The sequence below is a fragment of the Rattus rattus genome, chromosome 5 (genome assembly GCF_011064425.1).
Source record: "Rattus rattus isolate New Zealand chromosome 5, Rrattus_CSIRO_v1, whole genome shotgun sequence".
NCBI lineage: Eukaryota > Metazoa > Chordata > Mammalia > Rodentia > Muridae > Rattus > Rattus rattus.
Genome location: NC_046158.1, coordinates 128,373,378 through 128,392,787, shown reverse-complemented (window position 1 = coordinate 128,392,787; position 19,410 = coordinate 128,373,378). Strand labels below are relative to the sequence as shown.

The 19,410-nt window shown below is 42.1% G+C and overlaps 2 protein-coding genes across 2 annotated transcripts in view; one reads left to right on the top strand and one right to left on the bottom strand.

The window, feature by feature from the left end:
- The window catches only part of LOC116900676 (cystatin-9-like), a 29,798-nt gene extending 23,306 nt beyond the window's left edge, over nt 1–6,492 (top strand). The window contains exons 2-4 of the mRNA XM_032902381.1: nt 2,684–2,901; nt 4,891–4,995; nt 5,859–6,492. Of these exons, the coding sequence (XP_032758272.1) occupies nt 2,692–2,901; nt 4,891–4,995; nt 5,859–5,945 (402 nt within the window). The 5' untranslated portion in view covers nt 2,684–2,691 and the 3' untranslated portion in view covers nt 5,946–6,492. The remainder of the gene's footprint in view (nt 1–2,683; nt 2,902–4,890; nt 4,996–5,858) is intronic.
- A 7,222-nt stretch (nt 6,493–13,714) lies between these two features.
- Nucleotides 13,715–16,539, bottom strand: LOC116900675 (cystatin-9-like). The gene is made up of 3 exons (XM_032902380.1): nt 16,261–16,539; nt 14,622–14,735; nt 13,715–13,998 (listed from the first exon to the last, which is right to left on the bottom strand). The coding sequence occupies exons 1-3, from the start codon at nt 16,480–16,482 to the stop codon at nt 13,921–13,923; spliced, it is 414 nt and encodes a 137-aa protein (XP_032758271.1). The 5' UTR covers nt 16,483–16,539; the 3' UTR covers nt 13,715–13,920.
- Nucleotides 16,540–19,410: the final 2,871 nt, after the last annotated feature.

Sequence of the window (19,410 nt, the reverse complement as noted above, 5' to 3'; positions counted from 1 at the left end):
GAATTACCCAAGATACAATCCACAGACCACATGAAGCTCAAGAAGAAGGATGACAAAAATGCAAATGCTTCACTCCTTCTTAAATGGGGGAACAAAAATATTCATTGAGAGGGATACAGAGGCAAAGTTTGGAGCAGAGACTGAAGGAAAAGCCATTCATAGCCTGCTTCACATGTGCCCTATCTATAAACAGCCACCTAGACTAGATTAGGTTGATTAAGCTAAGACATGCACGCTGACAGGAACTGGATATAGATGTCTCCTGAGAGACACAGCCAGAGCATGTCAAATACAGAGGCGAATGCTAGCAGCAAACCATTGAACTGAGAACAGGACCCCCACTGGAGGAATTAGAGAAAGGATTGAAAGAGCTGAAGGGTTCCAACCCCATAAGAACAAAAATGCCAACCAACCAGAGCTCCCATGGACTAAACTACTACCGAAAGACTACCCATGGACTGACCCATGCCTCAGCTGCATATGTCGAAGAGGATGGCCTTGTTGGGCACCAATGGAAGGAGAAGCTCTTGGTCCTGCCAAGGTTGGATCCTCAGTGTATGGGAATTTGGGGGCTGCTCAAGGGGGGTTTGATGGGGAGGAGAATACCCTTACAGAAGAAAAGGAGGGGAATGGAATAGGGAGTTTATGTCTGGGAAATCCGGAAAGGAAATAACATTTGAAATATAAATAAAAACATCCAATAAAAAATGAAGCTGAAAGCAATAATAATAATAATAACAATAGTAGTAGTAGTAGTAGTAGTAGTAATAGTAGTTGTGCAACTGTTTTCTACTTCACCCAGGATGTGTGTGTTTTCTGTATGAGTGACTTCTTTTCTTCCTTTTCAAAAGGAGTTAATGAGCTCCAAGCCTCTTACCTGACCAGTGAGGCTAACTCATGAGAGAAAGGAGATCTAGCAATAAATCTTTTTACTTAATTCCCCCACAGCTAAACAGCCCGTGTTAATAACCAAATATTAACGCTTATATAAACACAGATAATAAGAGAAATAAAAAGCTAAGTTTCCCCAGCGCTTATTTAAGCATTAAGAGTTAGGTTTTCAGCACTTACTGAAGCACAGATCAGTAATAGGGACTTGAAAGATGGCTCATTGGTTAAGAGCACTGACTGCTCTACCAGAGGTCCTGAGTTCAAATCCCAGCGACTACAACCATCTGTAATGGGATCCGATGCCCTCTTCTGGTGTGTCTGAAGACAGTGAATGTGTTTTCACATATATAAATAAGTCAATCTTTAAAAAAAAAAAACGGAAAAAAAAGAACAGTAATAAAGAGTTAAGTTCCCAGTGTTTAATAAAGCACAGAGAATTAACAAAAGTTAAAAGAAGCTATCAGGGGTGGGGGATTTAGCTCAGTGGTAGAGCGTTTGCCTAGCAAGCACAAGGCCCTGAGGTCGGACCCCAGGCCCAAAAAAAAAAAAAAAAAAAAAAAAAGCTATCAGCCTCTAGCACCAGCGCAGTTAGAAAGAGTTACAAGGCCGGAGATTATCAGTCTTTTGGCTTTTGTTCAACTCTGTGTGCCACCTCAGTTACCACCTCAGAAGGCTGTGGCAGGCCCCCAGCACAATATGGACACACCGGTGTAGAGTCAGCACTCACAGTCCCCAAACATTACATGTAGATGCTGATACAGGCTGAAGGCACAATTCACCATGAAGACAAGGTCTCAGTCTTGTTCAAAAGAGAGTGTGGGGTTCAGATATGCCAGTCCAATTTGGTGCCAGGGTTGAAGGCTGTGACTGTATTCCCTGAGCTTTGATAATTATGGCCACAAGAGGGCACCAGTGGCCACAGAACAGGGACACCCCCTAACCACACTGAGGCATCTCCTCTTCTCCCTCTCCTTTTCACGTTTGCAAGTTCTCGGAGGCACAAATGCTCACCTCTCTGCAGAACCCCAAGAAGAGATTGCACTGACATAATCAAGCAAAATGTCAGCACAGTTCGGTGAGGCCACTCACCCCTGAAGCCAAAAAGCTGGCTGATCTTAGATGAAAATTCACAGGAGTGCACCGCACCTACCTTGGATTTCTGAACTCTAGACACCTCTGTGTTGGTGCGATCTTCTAGAAGCCTACATCAGAATGTTCGTTCGGGCTACGCAGGGATAGGGGATAGTTCCCTATCACAGAGGCACAGAGAAACGTTCCTTAAGAACATCGACCCAAGACAGGAGACAACTGCCTCCCCTGTGCCGCGTTGCAGCTCTAGCATAGACATCATTTCAAGTTGCTCTCATTCTTCCCAGAGCTTTAATCTGTCTTTTCCTGAGTCGCTGTCTCCCTCTAGTGGCCTATTTAGAAATTACCTTTCACTAATAACTATGGCCATTTCTCAATCTTTCAGCTCCTGACAATGGGGCGTCCTCTTAAAGGCTCTTCTATCCAGTGAGTCACAGGAAGTTAGTGTGGTGGGACTCAGATCAGGGGCACCTCAACCTCTCATCTTACTTGTTCTATCCAAACCACTCTGCCTGGACAGGACAGGAGAAGAATGAACAGCAATGACTGAGGGAGGTGGTACCAAGGGGGATGGAGTGATGACCAAGAGGAGGCCCAGAGGGAGGAGTCTAGGGCCCAGGAAATTAACTTAAGGCGTAGACTTAAATGAGCAAGACTGTAAGAGCCAAGGCAGAAGACAGAACTCACATCATCCTCTTTTCAGGGGGGAAGATGGCTCTGCCCTGGACAATATTACTGACTCTCTTGGGTATCTACATCCAAGGAGCTCACACATGGTGTTCGGAAACGGATAAACTCGACATTGATCAAGCAGTCAGTGACCCTGACACATTGAAGTTTGCTTTGAGTGAATTCCACAAGCAGAGTAAGGATGAATATGCCTACAGGCTGATACACATCATGAGTTTCTTTAAAGTACAGGTGGGTGATCTTGTCCACTCTACTTGCTGTTTCCTGATGAAGCAGGCAGGACACTTCGTCTTCGTTAGACGTTTTTAGTCCATGGCTGAGCTACATGGTTCAGTGTTTTGGATGCTTTTTTTTTAACTTACACATTCTTTTAAATTAAGTCTACACACATAAAAATTACTGTGCAATATTATCATGTTTTATGATAGTACTTACATAATTAAAGAATACATTTTAGATCAGGCATGGTGGCATACAAATGTAGTTTGAGCAGTTTTGAAAGCTGATACAGGAAGAACTGGATTCAATAAAAATAATAATAATAATAATACTTTGCAGGATATGCACTTCTAGGAAGATCTTTCTATTGAACAAAGAAAATATTTAAACAGAAATTCCATAGGCAAAGCCTGAAAATATGTCAAAAGCACTGTTAAGAGTTTTTGCTACCATGTATTTACTATGCACAGTAACAAGTTTCATCATGACATTTCATAAATGTACATAATGTATTTTCAGCATATGTGCCTCCCATTACTCTCCCGTGTCCTTCTCCCATCCTTGCTTAGTTCTTTTCTCATACTTTTTGTACTTGCCTTTGTTTGTACTTTGTTGTTCTTGTTGATAATCAAATGAGTTTAATTGGAGTTTCTTACAGAAACATGCTCACGTGATAATTAGAGGCATATAGGCAACTTACAAACATATTAAAGAATTAAAACAGTTGGAGAGATGTAGAGGGATCTGTCAGTAAAGTGCTTGCCACACAAACACAAGGGCTGGAGTTTGGATCCTCACCACCCACATAAAAAAGCCTGACACAGGGATGCACCCCTGTAACACTAGTGTAGGGAAGGCAGGGACAGGAAAGTCTGGAGAGGGAATGTTGTTGACCAGCCTAGTGTAGTTCAGCCTCAGCTTCAGGGACATATCCTGTGTCAAAAAGTAACATGGGGAGCTGCTGAGGAACACTCTTGCTGTCCCTCCAGGCTTCATGCACATACATGTGCATACACATGCACAAACAAGTAATTGGGAAACTTGAGAAAGTGAAAGGAAGAGAAAGAAAGGGTAGGACTGTCAGGACAAGCTAACTGTCCTGAGAAGCACCTGCCAGCTCAGCTCCTTCTCTCAGTTAATTCCTTCCTACTCTGGGTCCTTGACAGACTCACATAGCCCATTGACAACCATCCTAAAATGGTGATGGATCCCCGCAGAATACTCTTAGTTTGGCAATGCTCATCTTCTAATGCCACACTTATGGTCACGGGGGAGGATTCTCCTTCCTCAGCAGAGGAAAGGCAGAGGGTTTGCACAGAGCTGAGACCTCTGGAAATCTCTGTAGAGCACCTAGCTGGTCCTGTTAGGTCTCTCAGGCTGGAACCTTACCTGTGAGCTAGGGCTATGACGTTGCTAGATGAAAAGTTGGTCTTGTGAAAAAAGGATGGGAAGAGTGGGAGACTAGGCAAAGAAGGAAAGGGATACAGTGGAAGGAAGCAGGAGGAAGATTTTAGAGCTCACACTATATCGAAACTCGCCGGATAAGCCATCATTCCAATCTGGTGTGCTGGTGCATAGTGACTGTAATATGAGAATTTTTTTTAAATGTAGGTCAAGTGACAGCACCCTGCAGATCTGGCTTCGTCACTTTGGACTGAATTATCAGCAGAGCTAATACCCTACAAGAGCCTTGTAGGTTAGTTCAGGCGACTTTGAGAGTGAAACTTGGGTTTCCTTTGGTAGAATAGAATATGAGAATTTGAGGTAGGTGATATACTAATGGGATGTGACTCAGCCTCTGATTTCCCCTAGCCTATACCAGACTGCCTCCTCCAGACTCTCTAAACTAGACCATCCCCTCCAGGACTTTCACCTGTAAGAAAGGGATAGTAGGCCTTGGAAAAACTCCAGGAGAGAGGCCAGGTCTCTTCCAATACTGAGACAAGTCTATGAATGGGCACCAATAAGGGTCTGCTCACCTCAGTATTTTTCCGTCTTTAGGAAGAACCACCACAAACTTTCTTCATGAAGCTGAGGCTGACAAGAACCATCTGTAAGAAATTCGAGAAAAACCTAGACACCTGCCCCTTACCTGAACTGGAATATGTAAGACAGAACTTATGTCCACCTTTCCACAGTTGTGGGGGCTGCAGAGTCAGAGGTGGGATACAAGAGTGGTGACAGAGCCATGCTTAGAGACCTGAGGAGGGGTCAGTGGCAAATTGCCCAAATTCCTTCTTAAGTTTTAAGGGCAAAAGAGTTCCAAAAGGATGTAAGCTACAGAGACCTGGCCAACCTGTTTCCCCGACTCTGGCCACTCACAATAGTAGCTGCCTTAGGCATCATGGTTTCAGAATACTTGTGTCGTCTTTGGTTCTGCATGTTGAGCCTGAGTAACAAATGCTCTTTGTCTGGTCTTCATTCTCCTCCCTTGAATTCAGGGGAAAGAACCTACTGAATTTTGATGTTATATTATGGAACCTTCACTGACCCACAGCATGAAGAAGGAGTGAGAGAAGGGGCCCCACTGTTTTCTCTCCAGGCCTTGAAGAAGCTCCAGCACTTGTATGGGGCAGCCTAATTCTGGGAGCAGCTCCCATTCAGGGCTAGTAGACCCCTTATCAAGAATAATTAATAGCTTAACTATTGACTTAAACCTGATAGCAATCAACACCTTCTGGGACAGAACATCCTCTAGGATCTTGCATCATAAAGCAATAGTCCAAAAGGTTCTTTGGGGCACTTATGGGGTGCAAACAATAAGAAAAATACTGCTGGATCAAAGGGAAGCCCAGATGCAGACAGCTCACCCAGAAGCAGAGTTTGAGTTGGTGGTTACACCTGTAGACCAGAGCCTTCTTCTTCCAACTGCTAAGAATGGGATAGGGTTGAGTAGAGAGTGTTCCTGACAATAAACCACAAGCTTCCTCACCCTCCCCCACCCTGTCTCATTTTTATTGTTTCCTTAGGTCCTCATCTGTTCCTTCAGCATCAGCAGCCCAGGCTCAAAACAGTTCAATCTGTTGAAGATGACTTGTTCTGAGGGACTTCTCTGACTGAGATCCACCACAAAGATCTACATACAGCACTGATCCAGGCCTGCTCCTTTTTCTAAAGATACCTGCCATTCACAGCAATCAGCAATTACAGGCTTAAGAAGCTCTGCAAGTGTCTGTGCTTTCATGTCCTGGCATTTTAGAAATGTTCCTCTACACAGATTCATCATATAGATTAGATCTTTAGACACCAGCACGCAATAAGATTTGTGGGCTCTGGGCATGAGGGTGGACGCCGAGCACTTAGTGGAGTAATCTCAGCAAGGTAGCTTAGTGGCCATCCTTGTAGACCAAGAGCTGTCCCAGATACTACCATTAAGGTCCATCTGAGCTCTGGTCTCATGACACATATGGTCAGAGATATGAATGATTGTTACCTGTCCCCCCTACCAGGGCATCACATGTACATTGTCTTTGCTCTTGAGGACATTCCTCACATATCTCTTCCCAGGTCTCTGAAGTTGGTGCATGGAGGTTGGACTGTAGCCTCACTCTTCAGGGAGTGGTTCCCCAACAAAGAACAGCAGCAGCATCTGTTTGGCACCAATTAGTAATGGAAAACACTAGAAGCTTCTGCCCTCAGAAAGGGAACCAAATCTAATAATCTTTAGAGGACATTTTGTAATTCATCACTAAGTCTCATCTGAGATGTCTGTACCAGGGTCCAGCACATACTCCAAAGGAGCTAGAGAATAACTATTCTGACATTTTGGAGTATCTGGATATCTATGTCAACCATTTTCAGTTTGCTTTGTTTCTTGTCAGTCATAGACTACGTGGAAACTGATGAGTGGCAGGGTTTCAATAAGACTGTTAAAAAGTAAGTAGTGACCACTTTAGCCTTTGACCGTAGTTGCCCATCTCTGACACTAAGAGACCCTTACTGTGCACCTGTGCCTGGTGTTTGCAAGTGCTGATTCCATCTAAAGCATCAGCACTTCCCCGATCTCTGTCAGGGCATGGCAGAAAAGAATCCCATCAGCAGGCCATTTATACAATGCAGGTGTAGAAAGATTAAGTCTGAGAGCCACATACTACCATGGAGAAGGAGGCAAATATCAGGCTGCTAACTTCAGGCCACCCAATTCCACTGAAAATATCATATTAATCACCAAGTTTTCTAGGAGGCTAAAGAGCTCCATGAGCTGTATTCTGGACTCCATACTCTCTACATTAAATAATATACTCTTCAGATAATACTTAAGATTCCTTTCCATGGGACTGGAGAGATGGCTCAGCCATTAAAGGATACATTCACAACCAAGAGTATAAGATTCCTTTCCATGGATATGTCTTCATTATTTGTCTGTACCTGCTGTGGTGGTTTGAATAAGAGCGGCCCCTATAGGGTTCACATATTTGAATGCTTACTCACCAGAGAGTGCAACTGTTTGATAGAATTAGAAAGACTAGAAGGTAATGACTTTTTTGAAGTAGCCATGCCTTACTCTCTCCCTCTCCCCCCCTATCTCTGCCTGTGAATCATCAGGATGTAGCTTTCAACTACTTCTCCAGCATCATTCCTTACATGTCTCTTGCTATGCTCCCTAGCATGATGAAAGTAGATTAAGCTTCTGAAACTCTAAGCAATCCCCCAATTAAATGCTTCCTCTTATAAGAATGGCTGTGATTGTGGTATATCTTCATAGCAATAGAACTGTGACTAAGACGCTTACCAATGAACTTTAGAAAGACTATAATACCCTAGATGCTTATTATAACCCAGTGTTTATCCTTCCCCAACTCCAAGACTACTAACCTAGTAGCATAACAAGAGTCCAAAATTTTTCATTTCTCATTAGCCACTGAAAACAGTCATCTTTCCACTCTATGAGCCATGCTTAGAGTAACTCAGGTTCAAGAGACACCCTGAGGTAGATGCTGAGCACACAAGAGTAACTCAGGTTCAAGAGACACCCTGAGGTAGATGCTGAGCACTCGTCTGAAGTCATTGAGCAGGGATTCACTAAGTTCTAGATGAGTAAGAATAAGAACGACGTACTTAATGATAAAGAGAATGAAAGTCTTCTCATCCACCAGCTATCAGTTTGCAGAGTGGTGCCTCTAGACAGGAGTTATGCTGCTCTAAACTCAAACACCCGGGTTTCTCAGTGGTGTCTTACAACTGGAAGGGCTCCAGAGTCGCTGTTCTCAGATCAATGCCCCCAAACACATTGCTCGGGTCTTTTTTAGTTTTTGCATAGTTCCTCCCAATCCAGTAGTTACGCAGATGGTTTAACTAAATGGTCTCACAGCAAAACCAAGAATCATGGATCTGGGAAAAAGATGGGTAGGAATTAGAGGGGCTGAAATGAGTGGGAAGGAAATAAGATAGAGTGTAGGAAGAAACTAATCAAAATGCCTTATAAATATGTATAAAATTGACAAAGAAATAGCAATAATGATTTTAAACATAAGAAATGGAATGTATGGTTTTAAGATAATATGTTTTTAAATAATTATAACCAACAAAAAGAACATAATCTCAAATTAAAACATGAACTTACAGGCTGGATGTGGTGGTAATTAATTCCAGCACTTAGGAAGCAAAGGCAGGAAGATCTAGTCTACATAGTGAGTTCCTTAACAACCAGTACTCTTTAGAGAAACCCTGTCCCAAACAAACAAAAAACAAAACAGAAAACATGGACTTAATAAGAAATCAATAAAATTAGGCATGTTGTCTTTAAGTAGGAGGTAATCAAATGTTACTGAGAGTGAAAGGGAGACAATTCAATGAAGAAATAGTTCATGTTCTCTCTTGCTCTCTCTTTCTCTCTTGTTCTCTTACCCTCTCCCCCTTTGTCTATTCCCTCCCCATTCACTTCCCCCCACCTCCATATACTCACGGCCAGCCTCTACTTCTCTCCTCTCTCTCTCTCTCTCTCTCTCTCTCTCTCTCTCTCTCTCTCTCTCTCTCTCTCTCTCTCTCTGCCTTTCTCTGCCCCCACTACCATCTCAACTCCCCTCCCCATGTCCTGAATAAATAAAAAAAGAAATAGTTTGAGCCAGTGCACTTGAAGACTCTAGGTTCTATAAACACCCATTTTCCCAAAATAAGTCTCTATATTTAACAGAATTAAAAAAAAACACTTGTGTGCATGTATAGGAAAACAAATAAATATTAGATTTTTATAAAACTCACATGCCCAAGCAGAGGAAGAGTGACTGGAAAATGAGCGAGAATGTGCAGTTGATGTGGCCCCACTGATGCATGTGTGCATGAAACCTTAGATTTGTGCTACCCATACCATTGTAGATCATAGGTAACTGCCTGCCCATAGTTAGTTTTGGGGAAAACTAGGCTTTGCACTACCAACAAAAATTCACTCAAGGTGTTCTTGAATTTGAAAAAAATAAGGCAACATTTTAAAAAGATGACTCAAGGCTCTTTGTGCATGTGTTTATAGTTCATTTGCACTTTTTATATGTGTAAATTGTCATGGTAATAAATAATGAGAAAAGTTTCGACATTTTAAGATAATATATTTTAAATTATAGTTCAATTAACAAACATTTGAAAAATATAGATTAAGTGCTTCTGGAAATATGATACTTCTGAATAGACAAAAAGCTATTAGAATAAATGAATAATAAAAATAAATTTCCTCAAAACAGTCAAAAAAATAAGTTTCCTAGGTCCACCAAACACTAAAGGAAAAAATAATCTCAATTTCACACAGTCTTGAAATCAAGTGAAAAAAGTAGAGCATTTTCATATCTATAGACTACATTAGAAATTTGACAGAAAATACAATGGGCATATTCTAAATAAAGAACAGTAAGAATTCAATGATATTAAAAGAAATAAATGAAAAATCACCAGAAAAATATTAACAAGAAAAATTCAGCAATATATAAATCAAGGGAAATAATATGACCAAATATGGTCTGTCACTAAGAATAAAAAATAGAGGGGGTTGGGGATTTAGCTCAGTGGTAGAGCACTTGCCTAGCAAGCGCAAGGCCCTGGGTTCGGTCCCCAGCTCCGAGAATTAAAAAAAAAAGAATAAAAAATAGAAATCTTGGACTCAAGATTCAAGAACGTGATTTGTTCTTGCAGAAGACCTGAGTTTGATTCCCAGCACCCACGATTGGCAGCTCCTAACTAGCTGTATCCCGAGCTCCAGAAGATGCCTCTGACCTCCACAGGTACATAGACCACACACAAATACACAGGCATAAGTAATAGTAATGATGATGATTGTAAAAGGATTCTCTAAGGCTCAGGGCAGACACAATCACTCCAACAACAAATGCAGTAGCTGTAGATGCCTACCCTATACAGGTATAAGCCTATTATTATTATTATTATTATTATTATTATTATTATTATTATTAGTCAGGCATGGTCAGAAGAAGGACTCAGGGTGACTACTCCTCTCTGATAAACTATTCATTACAGATAGATTTGGGAGGATGAAAAATCAGTGCCTGCGGTTGTGTATCCATGATGGCCCCATCAGGCTCCAAGAGATCATTTGAATTCAATTGTCATACAGATGTCCCCTGGTTAAACTAGATGGGTCACAAAGCAAAACCAGAAGTCATGATTCTGGGGAAAATATGGGGATGGTGGAAAAGGGGGGTGCGGGTGGAGCTTGACAGGGATGAAAGAAAAATAAGGAGAAAGTAAGAGAGTAAGCAGAACACATGTATACAGTTTTCAAATAACAAACTCGATACAAAGAAAAAACGTCATCTATTCTATTAACAAAAAAAGACAGAAATTACCTCAACCTCAACATGTTCAATGAAAAAATGATAAAACTATATGTTGATAGTAAAACTTTTCAGAGATTAAAAAAATTCAAATACCTAGCACCCTAGCACATCATGGCATGCCTGGTCTAAATACTACAAATTTCCTAAAACCTTCTATTACACCCTGTCCCCAGAAGGCAAACACTTGGGACTCACCTATCACATAGTGTACAAATAATCAAATAGGTCATAGCCGATATGATGTTTTTCAGCTTGCGTCCTCTCTTCAGTCTTGAGACTCTTACTGGGCATGATGCTTGTACCAGCTAGTTTTATGCCAATGTGACACAAGCTAGACGCATTTGAAAAGAAGGAAACCTCAATTGAGAAAATTCTTCCATCAGATCTGGCTGTAGGGTATTTTTAAAACTAGCGGGCTGGTGGACCTAGGTTCCATAAGAAAGTAGACTGAGCAAGCCATGAGGAAGAAGCCGGTGAGCAGCATTCCTCCAAATCATCTGAGCCATCGCTTGTCTCAGGTTCCTGTCCTGTTTGAATTCTATCTTGGCCTCCATTAATGTACTGTTTCTTGGGATAAACCATTTTCTCTCCAAGTTGCTTATGGTCATATTGTGTCATCATGGCAATAGTAAGTCTAATAAAGACAACACTGGAACACATTTTACTTCTTGAATGTTACCTGATGCATATATTCTTCCTTACCTAAATGAGGTCTGTCTATTTTATTTTTGTCTAAAAGTTCTGTTTGCTTAGTTTGTGGCAGATATGTGATCCTAAGAAGGGATCCAGCAACATAATAAGCATCTACTGAGCAGGTGGTGCTCCCACAAGGCCCATTGTGCTCAATGCTTTCTTGATGCAGTTGGAAGTCATGAGTGAGCTCTTTCCCACAGCAGGTTCCATTGACTTACATGCTGAGTTCCCTTACCTTTATGAAGCATCTCCTTAGACATGTCCCATTTAAGATTAGGTTGCATCAAATACATAAATGGACTGTGCCCAGTGATGAGGCCTTGCAAACTACAAGCTTTAATACACTTGCTAGACAATATATTCATCCAATAAAAGGAGCTTTTCTGTGTTTTCATTGCTGTTAAACCAGATCTAGAACCTGGGGACTACACATAAAAGAACACACTGGAAAAGGTGATGTGAAAAACCACTGTAAAAGAGCTATGGGTGTGGCCTGATGCCTGCTTAGCATGCATAATGCTCTGCTATTGAGGCCCAGAATCACAACAAAATAAAATCAAACCACTTGAATGGGCTACATTGAGCTCTTTTTACCACTCGCACTGAAGCAAAACTTCAGGACTCTTGGCTCGCATCTCTCCACTCAAGAGGCCCCAGAAGATGCTCAGTATTGACATTCATTGAAGACCTCGAGGTAATATTGAAGCAGTATTTTATTTTTCCTTAAAAGCAGAGAATATCCTAGACCTGAACCACTTCTCAAGATTTTAGAAGAAAAGTTCTTCCCAGTGCCCTCATGAAACCCTTGCCCCATCTCTTCTTAGCTTCTGCTTGTGTCTCTGTTAAGGAGCTATGCTTGGAGTTTCACATTCATACCCTGAACAAGAAGCATGACTGAATACAGAAAATGACCCATTCAACTCAAAGCCCTTCCTGATTTTCAAGACACTCTAGTTCCCACCATGATAGTATTTAATGATGTTCCAAGTACATGTGCTTCTTTAATTGCACCATGGCTAATGTTCAAGTATCTTTTATAAGTATTTTTAAATATTTTTATAATTATCCCCATGATCCACCTCTTCAGGGTTCTACCACCTCCTGATCTAAGCCTGAAACAAGCAAGGCAGAACAGGTGCTAGTCTGAATATTGACCTAAAGAACTGGGTCTAGTTCATGTTCATAAGGTCACCCTAGAGTTAAACTTGCTGCCATGATTAGTCAAAGAGTTCTAACAGGATACACTTAGTCTCTATCTGCTGGAACATGACAGGCCCAGAACTCTAGCCCTGTTGGGGCCACGGTAGAGCTTAGATCATTGGTAAAAGCCTAAAAATTGGGGAAAGTTTGTATCCCAGATCACTATGGCCAAAAAGCCATCCTTACTCAGGGAGGGGACTAGAGTCCCAGATTGTGGGCCATCTTGGCAAAGAGCATGGTTGTGGAATATCTCCTAGCTGAACTTGAGGCACAAGGTAAGTCTTCTCCCACCACATAACTGATGCCATGTCCAGTGATTATTTTAAGAAATATGTGAGGGATGGGGGGAGTATGTAAGTATGTAGATACATGTACACACAGAGTCCAGAAGAGGGCTCTGGGATTTGAATTCAGGTTCTCTCTGAGAGCAGTTCATGCTTTTAACTGCTGAGTCATCTCTCTAGCTCACAACCCAATGAGTTGGTTTTTGTTGTTGTTGTTGTTGTTGTTATTGTTGTTGTTTTGTTTTGTTTTAAGATTTATGTATTATATAGGTGTACACTGTAGTTCTCAGACATACCAGAAGAGGACATCAGATCTCATTACAGATGGTTGTGAACCACCATGTGATTGCTGAGATTTAAACTCAGGACCTCTAGAGGAACAGTCAGTGTTCTTAACCGCTGAACCACCTCTCCGGCCCCTCAGTGAGTTTTAGTAAACATTAAAATGTCCTCTGCTACTAGTCTAGGGAATTGAGATTTTTCAAATTCTAAAATCTTAACTACTTTATGAACATCTTGACTGATTGAAAAATCAAATAATAAACAATTATTTAGTAAATATCAACCCAACTTGTTACTCTTTTCATCAAGGAAGCATGCAAGCTTCTTTCTGGAAATCAAAGACTGAGTACATGTGCTGGGATAAGAGTGTCAGAAACCTGGGCCCTATCTTGGATATTTAGTGCCCTAGGAGACCACAGTAATTGTATTTCTGGACTTCTGTGACAAGAGTTCTTACACAGCTTGCTTACTTATGTCTCCTGTGACCCCCCTCAGGAGCTTCAAAGTGTGGGGAACATTGTAGAAACTCAAATTGTGCCCACCACTGGCTCATGGTACTTCCTCTAAAAACACACACAGAACATGTTCAGAAATGCAATATTTAATGAACTACTATAAATGATGAAACAACAGTGATATGCATTTCCCTAGTTATTATTCACATACCCAGTCTTCATACTATACAATGTTGCAAAACAAGGAACATGAGCACAGAGGTTCTCCCAAGATTAACCACTTCATGGATGCAGAGAAGTACATGGCCAGACCGTGGATGACTCCAGTAAGAGGAACTATGAGCACACTTTCTTGAAGAGCTGGAATTCTGTTATCCAGGGCAAGGTACCAACAGTGAATAGGCAGGTGAAGGTCTGAGGGAAAATAATAAGAAAAGACAGTGAAAAAAAAGGGTGAAGGAAGTTTGTGGCTTGTATTCCAAACAGCATATATTTCACCCTTCCCTTTCCATAGACCAATAGGTAATAGAGGAGGCAAGTATCTTCAGATTGCCCAGTGAATCCTGGGCAAATCATGACTTGTGTCATGATCCGAAGCACCATGGAAACCCAAAGGCTACTTGTTGCAACTCCCTCTAAGCAAACAGGGACCTCTAGAGGAATATTTAGGATGTTCTTGTGTAATTCACATACCTAACAGTAATTGTAGAAAGCATCCTGTCAAGAATACCTGCTGTGATAGCTAATTAGTTTTAATTGCCAACCTAACACAATTGAGAATCATCTGGGAAGAGCATCTCAGTGAGAGATGACCTAGATCAGGTTGGCCAGTGAGATTGTCAGTGAGGAGTTATCTTGGTTATATTAATTATAGAAAGACCCAGCCTTCAATGGTGACACCATTCCCTGGGTTTTGAACCTGAACTGTATTAGAGTGGGTCTCTAGGTGTGGCTGTGTCACTTGCTCTTGCACCCCACCCTGTTCCCCTGCAGCACCCACAGCTGTGAAAATCAAGAGGGATGGTGTCCTGCCTTACATTATTCCGATCATGACTCTCCTGAAAGGGGCAAATGTCAAGGCTCTCCTCAAATTTCTTGCATATGGTTCTACGCAGCCGAAGCCTCATGGAAAACACAATTGGATGATTTATCTGTAAACAGAAAACGATTAAAATTAACAAACCAATTTGCCACTTAAGAGGCTGTGTGACTGCACTGAGTATGTGAAGAGACCCAGAATCTTCTCTGTTTGGAGTTCCTCCAGGCCCGGAATCAACTCTATGAAAACAGAAGCCAGGGTAGTAGTCTCTAGATCAGAGTTAAGATTCAAGAGCAGGGACCTGTTAGAAAGCAGAGAAGTCAAGATGAGTCCATACTACTATCTCCAGACTCTGTAGCCTCCATTTGATGATGGAAGACACAGACTCTCTGCAGACATCTGACACTATATCTCTATTCTCAGAGTCACAGGACATGTTTTGGGAACATAGTTGCTCAACCAGTGTTTGCTGGATAGTCAGCCCTAATACATGGAGCCAGCTTTTGCATGCACTCAACTGAGCTACAAGTCAAACACCTGCAGTATAAGCACATCCCAGAGCAGTGTTTCAGGAGAAGCCTTGTGTGTGCTTTAGAAAACCTGTTAGGGTCTGTGCAGAGATCTCAGAGACCTTAGCACGGGGCAGGGCTAGAGCCCTCTACCTTTCTCTTGCCAGGGGAGAGGGAATAGAATGCCCCTCCTCCACAGCCAAATGTGCAAAGTTGGAGATAAGTAGTGCCATCCTGACTACATTCTGTTGAAGCATTACAGAATAATAGACAAGGTCAGCCAGGATCCCAGAACAAAAGGGAATTGAGAGGAAGAACTGTCTGGAGCTCTCAGGAGCCTTAGTGGGTTTCTCTATGTTCCATGAATCCTCAGCACCTCAGCACCCAACTTTTCTGTTTATCTTTGTTTTACTTTCTCCATTTACATGTATATTAGCTTTATCTATCAGCACTTTTTGTGTGAATCTTTTTCTTTGGTTTTATTTGCATAGAAGTGTCTGTTCTGGGGCCAGTGGAATGGGTTCATCAGATAAAGGTGCTTGCCACCAAGCATGACAGTCTGAGCTCAATATTCAATATATACATGGTGGAAAGAGATTACTGATTCCTCAGTTTGTTCTCTGACAAATTTATTTATCCATGTGTGTATGCCAACACACACACACACACACACACACACACACGAATAAATAAAAATATAATTTAAAAATATTTAGAAAGACATGCCCACTCTAAAATTCTCATTTAAACAGTGTGTCAAAGCAATAATAAAAAATTATCTAAAATTTAAAAAGTGTGTAAGGGGGCTGGAGAGATGGCTCAGAGATTAAGAGCACTGACTGCTCTTCCAGAGGTCCTGAGTTCAATTCCCAGCAACCATATGGTGGCTCACAACCATCTGTAATGGGATCTGATGCCCTCTTTTGGTGTGTCTGAAGACAGCTACAGTGCACTCATATACATAAATAAATAAATCTTTAATAAAAAGTGTGTGAGGAGTATGATAAACATTGAAACTGACTTAATTAGGTTATGAGTAACTTGCAAAGGGTGGCTTGCCCTCTCCCATTTTCCACTGACTACCGGGGGGTACATTCTGACAAGACAAGTAAGGATGTGGTCACTTACCTCCTCCCTCCAGGAACTCATGATATATTCCGTCCTATAGGCATATTCATCCTGACTTTTCTGGTTGAATGTGTTCACGGCAAATTCCACTGTGGGAATGAAATTAACAGATTTGTCTGTTTCTTCATTGGCCTTCGTGACAGGAGTGATGAGAATCTGAAAGCTAAGGAGAAGTAGCAGCATGGCCTGAGGCAGAGCTTTCTTTCCCAGTGGACAGGACATGGTGCCAGAACTGCACCGCCACTGCTTTGTCTGCCTTAGCCCGTCAGGCCCAGGGAGTCTATCAGGCACAACTCCAACCCATAATCTCGTCAGTGTGGACACAGACTCCTCCTTCTCAGTTGTCATAATCATGCACATGTGCACATACACACACACACACACACACACACACACACACACACACAATCTTTTGCTGCCCAAGCATCCTCCAAATGAAATCAACATCTTCAACCATAGTAATGGTGCCTAATTATACCAATTCTAGTGGGGAAAGCATCTGAGTAAGACAGATGGAGACTGAAATTATGAGAAATACTCATGAAGTTATAATAATGTACAGTAAGTATACTGCATGCCTATAATCCCAGAATTGGGGAAGAAGAGATATAAGAATTCTGAGTTCACGACTGCCCTGAACTATGTCCTGAGACTCTGTTCTCAAAACAAAACCAACATCAACCAAATCACAGATGCAAACAGAAAGAAAAGTTACCATAGTCATTATCCCACATGTATGTGCCACTCAGTCAGCATATAAATCAGAACCTGTAGCTATGGTACGAGAACATACCAAGCCTTGGCCATGTTAGGAGACTCTAATACATCCTTTGTTTCACAAAGAGTTAGAAGACCAGGTAGGACGGAAGCCAGAGAGACCAGGCAGACGCAGTCAGCCAACCTGTTTAAGTGGTTTTACAGACTAAATTACTTCACCCAACACAAGTACAAAGTACTTTCTACCTTTTTCAAAATAATATAAACTTACAAGCTTCATGCTCTCCACACCGCATCTCTCACTCTCTCCTGTTTTAGGGCAGGATGTAGAGGAAGAAAGCCTCATAGTTGTCCACAAAGCAGCTCTGAACAGACCACCGAGGAAGGCTACCTGAGTTGGGCTGTATGTACATGAGTCCAAGGAAACATTTCTATACTCAACTGAGGTGGGAGGGTTTATTTCTTATTCCAGCATAATCTATGTAATCCTGAGGGAACTCTAACTTAAGTAGGCTGCTAGTCCAAAAAGTAGAAAACTACCCTCTTCATGCACATGAACCTGTGTGAATTTCTTAAGCTAAGACAAAGGACAAGGATAGGAGGCTGCTCACTGGCTTAGACTAACAAGCATGTGTCAGAAATAGAAAAGCTTATCCTAAACCCAGCAGGAAGGAAGGGGATCACACAGAACCAACCACTACCAACCCTGGACCCCCAAGCCTAGCAGAACAAGATGATATAGGCCTCAGAACCAAAACAGGACGAAACTCATTGGAGTCAAGGAGCCTGTACTGCACTGTGGCTGTGCTTAGGACCTAGGGCTAAGATCTGAGAGCAAATGCAGGACCCTTTGGGGTGACCCTGGAAATATCCTCTGGGATTGTGACTCATCCCAGATCCTTGGCTCTTGATTGCACACGAAGTCCCTCCTCATTCATGGAGCTCAAGTTGCATACACAACGCTGCCAAAATTTTAGCTCTGCTTCCCTAAATGTCCTTCATACATATGAGGTCAGAGGTTAACATTCTTCAGCTTCAGTTCCAAACTTAATATCTAAGATTGAGTCCAATAGCAATTGATCAATTAGGTCCCTTCATTGTGTCAGTCTTTTTTTTCATATAAGGACAACATTTAATTGGGGCTGGCTTACAGGTTCAGAGGTTCAGTCCATAATCATCAAGGCAGGAGCAGGGTGGCATCCAGGCAGACATGGTGTAGAAAGAGCTGAGAGTTCTACATCTTGTTTTGAAGGCAAACAGAAGTCTGGCTTAAGCCTATACCTTTAATGACACATTCCCCAGAGCTCCCAGGGACTAAACCACCAACAAAAGAGTACACACAGAGCGACCCATGACTCCAGCTGCATATGTAGCAGAGGATGGCCTTGTTGGGAGGAAAGGCCCTTGGTTCTGTGAAGTCTCAATGCCCCAGTGTAGGGGAAATGACAGGGTGGGGAGGTGGGAGGGAGTTGGTGGGTGGGTGTCCCCCACCCAAATAGACGGAATGCACCAGCCCATTCTGTCTCTGCTTTTATGTTCTTATTTGGTATGAGTCACTCAGACCCAGGACCCGAGCACCTGCTGATATCATAGTACTACATGCTGTCATGCTATGTCTTCTCTCCATTGGCAGCGGCTCAGCTGAGCACCCTGGACCCTCCCAGAAGGGCCTCTCATCTTTATGTGCATCCTCTCATTTCCCAGCATTGCTGCTCTGATCCCTGGTCTGCACTTTTTTTCTCTGTCACTTTGCTTTCTGTCCCTTGAACTTTACTCTGCCCTCCATTTTTTCCTCCTTTTTTATTTTCAGTCTCCTCAGTGATGATTTCTTCACTAGTGAACTTATGTATGCCTTGATAACATCTTGCTTAATATAAACTCTACTGTCTTCATACGCCTTTAGGTATGACTATCCCATGCTATGGTCACACACAACCATAGCCAAGAGACATTTTCAGCCACCATCTGTGGTGTGAGTGTGGTTTATTGGACCACAATCATCCTTCTTTGTTTACACTTTGCTGATAGCTGCTTTCAGAACACTGAGTTATTGGAAAAGAGATCCTGTACTCCCGCCCCAAATAGTTATCTTTTTTATTTTCCTTTGGAAATAATGTCTTAAATACTAATTCAAAATACCCAGTTATGGTCTTTGTCACCTCTGATGTGTCAGAGCACCACAGTCATTCACAGTAGCTGCATCCTCTAGTGACCTGTGAGCATGAGCATGCAGGCTCTTTCATGAACCTTGGTCTCCACAGAAAGCAGACCTGAGAACACCTTCACCCAGAAAAGAGTAGTGCTCCATTGTTCAGAATAAGAACCATGTTCTTTCTTCTCTGGCATCTCAGCAGACACTATGATAAGAAAACAAAATGGCCAAAACCAGTAAATCCCCCAATCCTGTAGTGGGAAACATGCAAGAAAGACAGA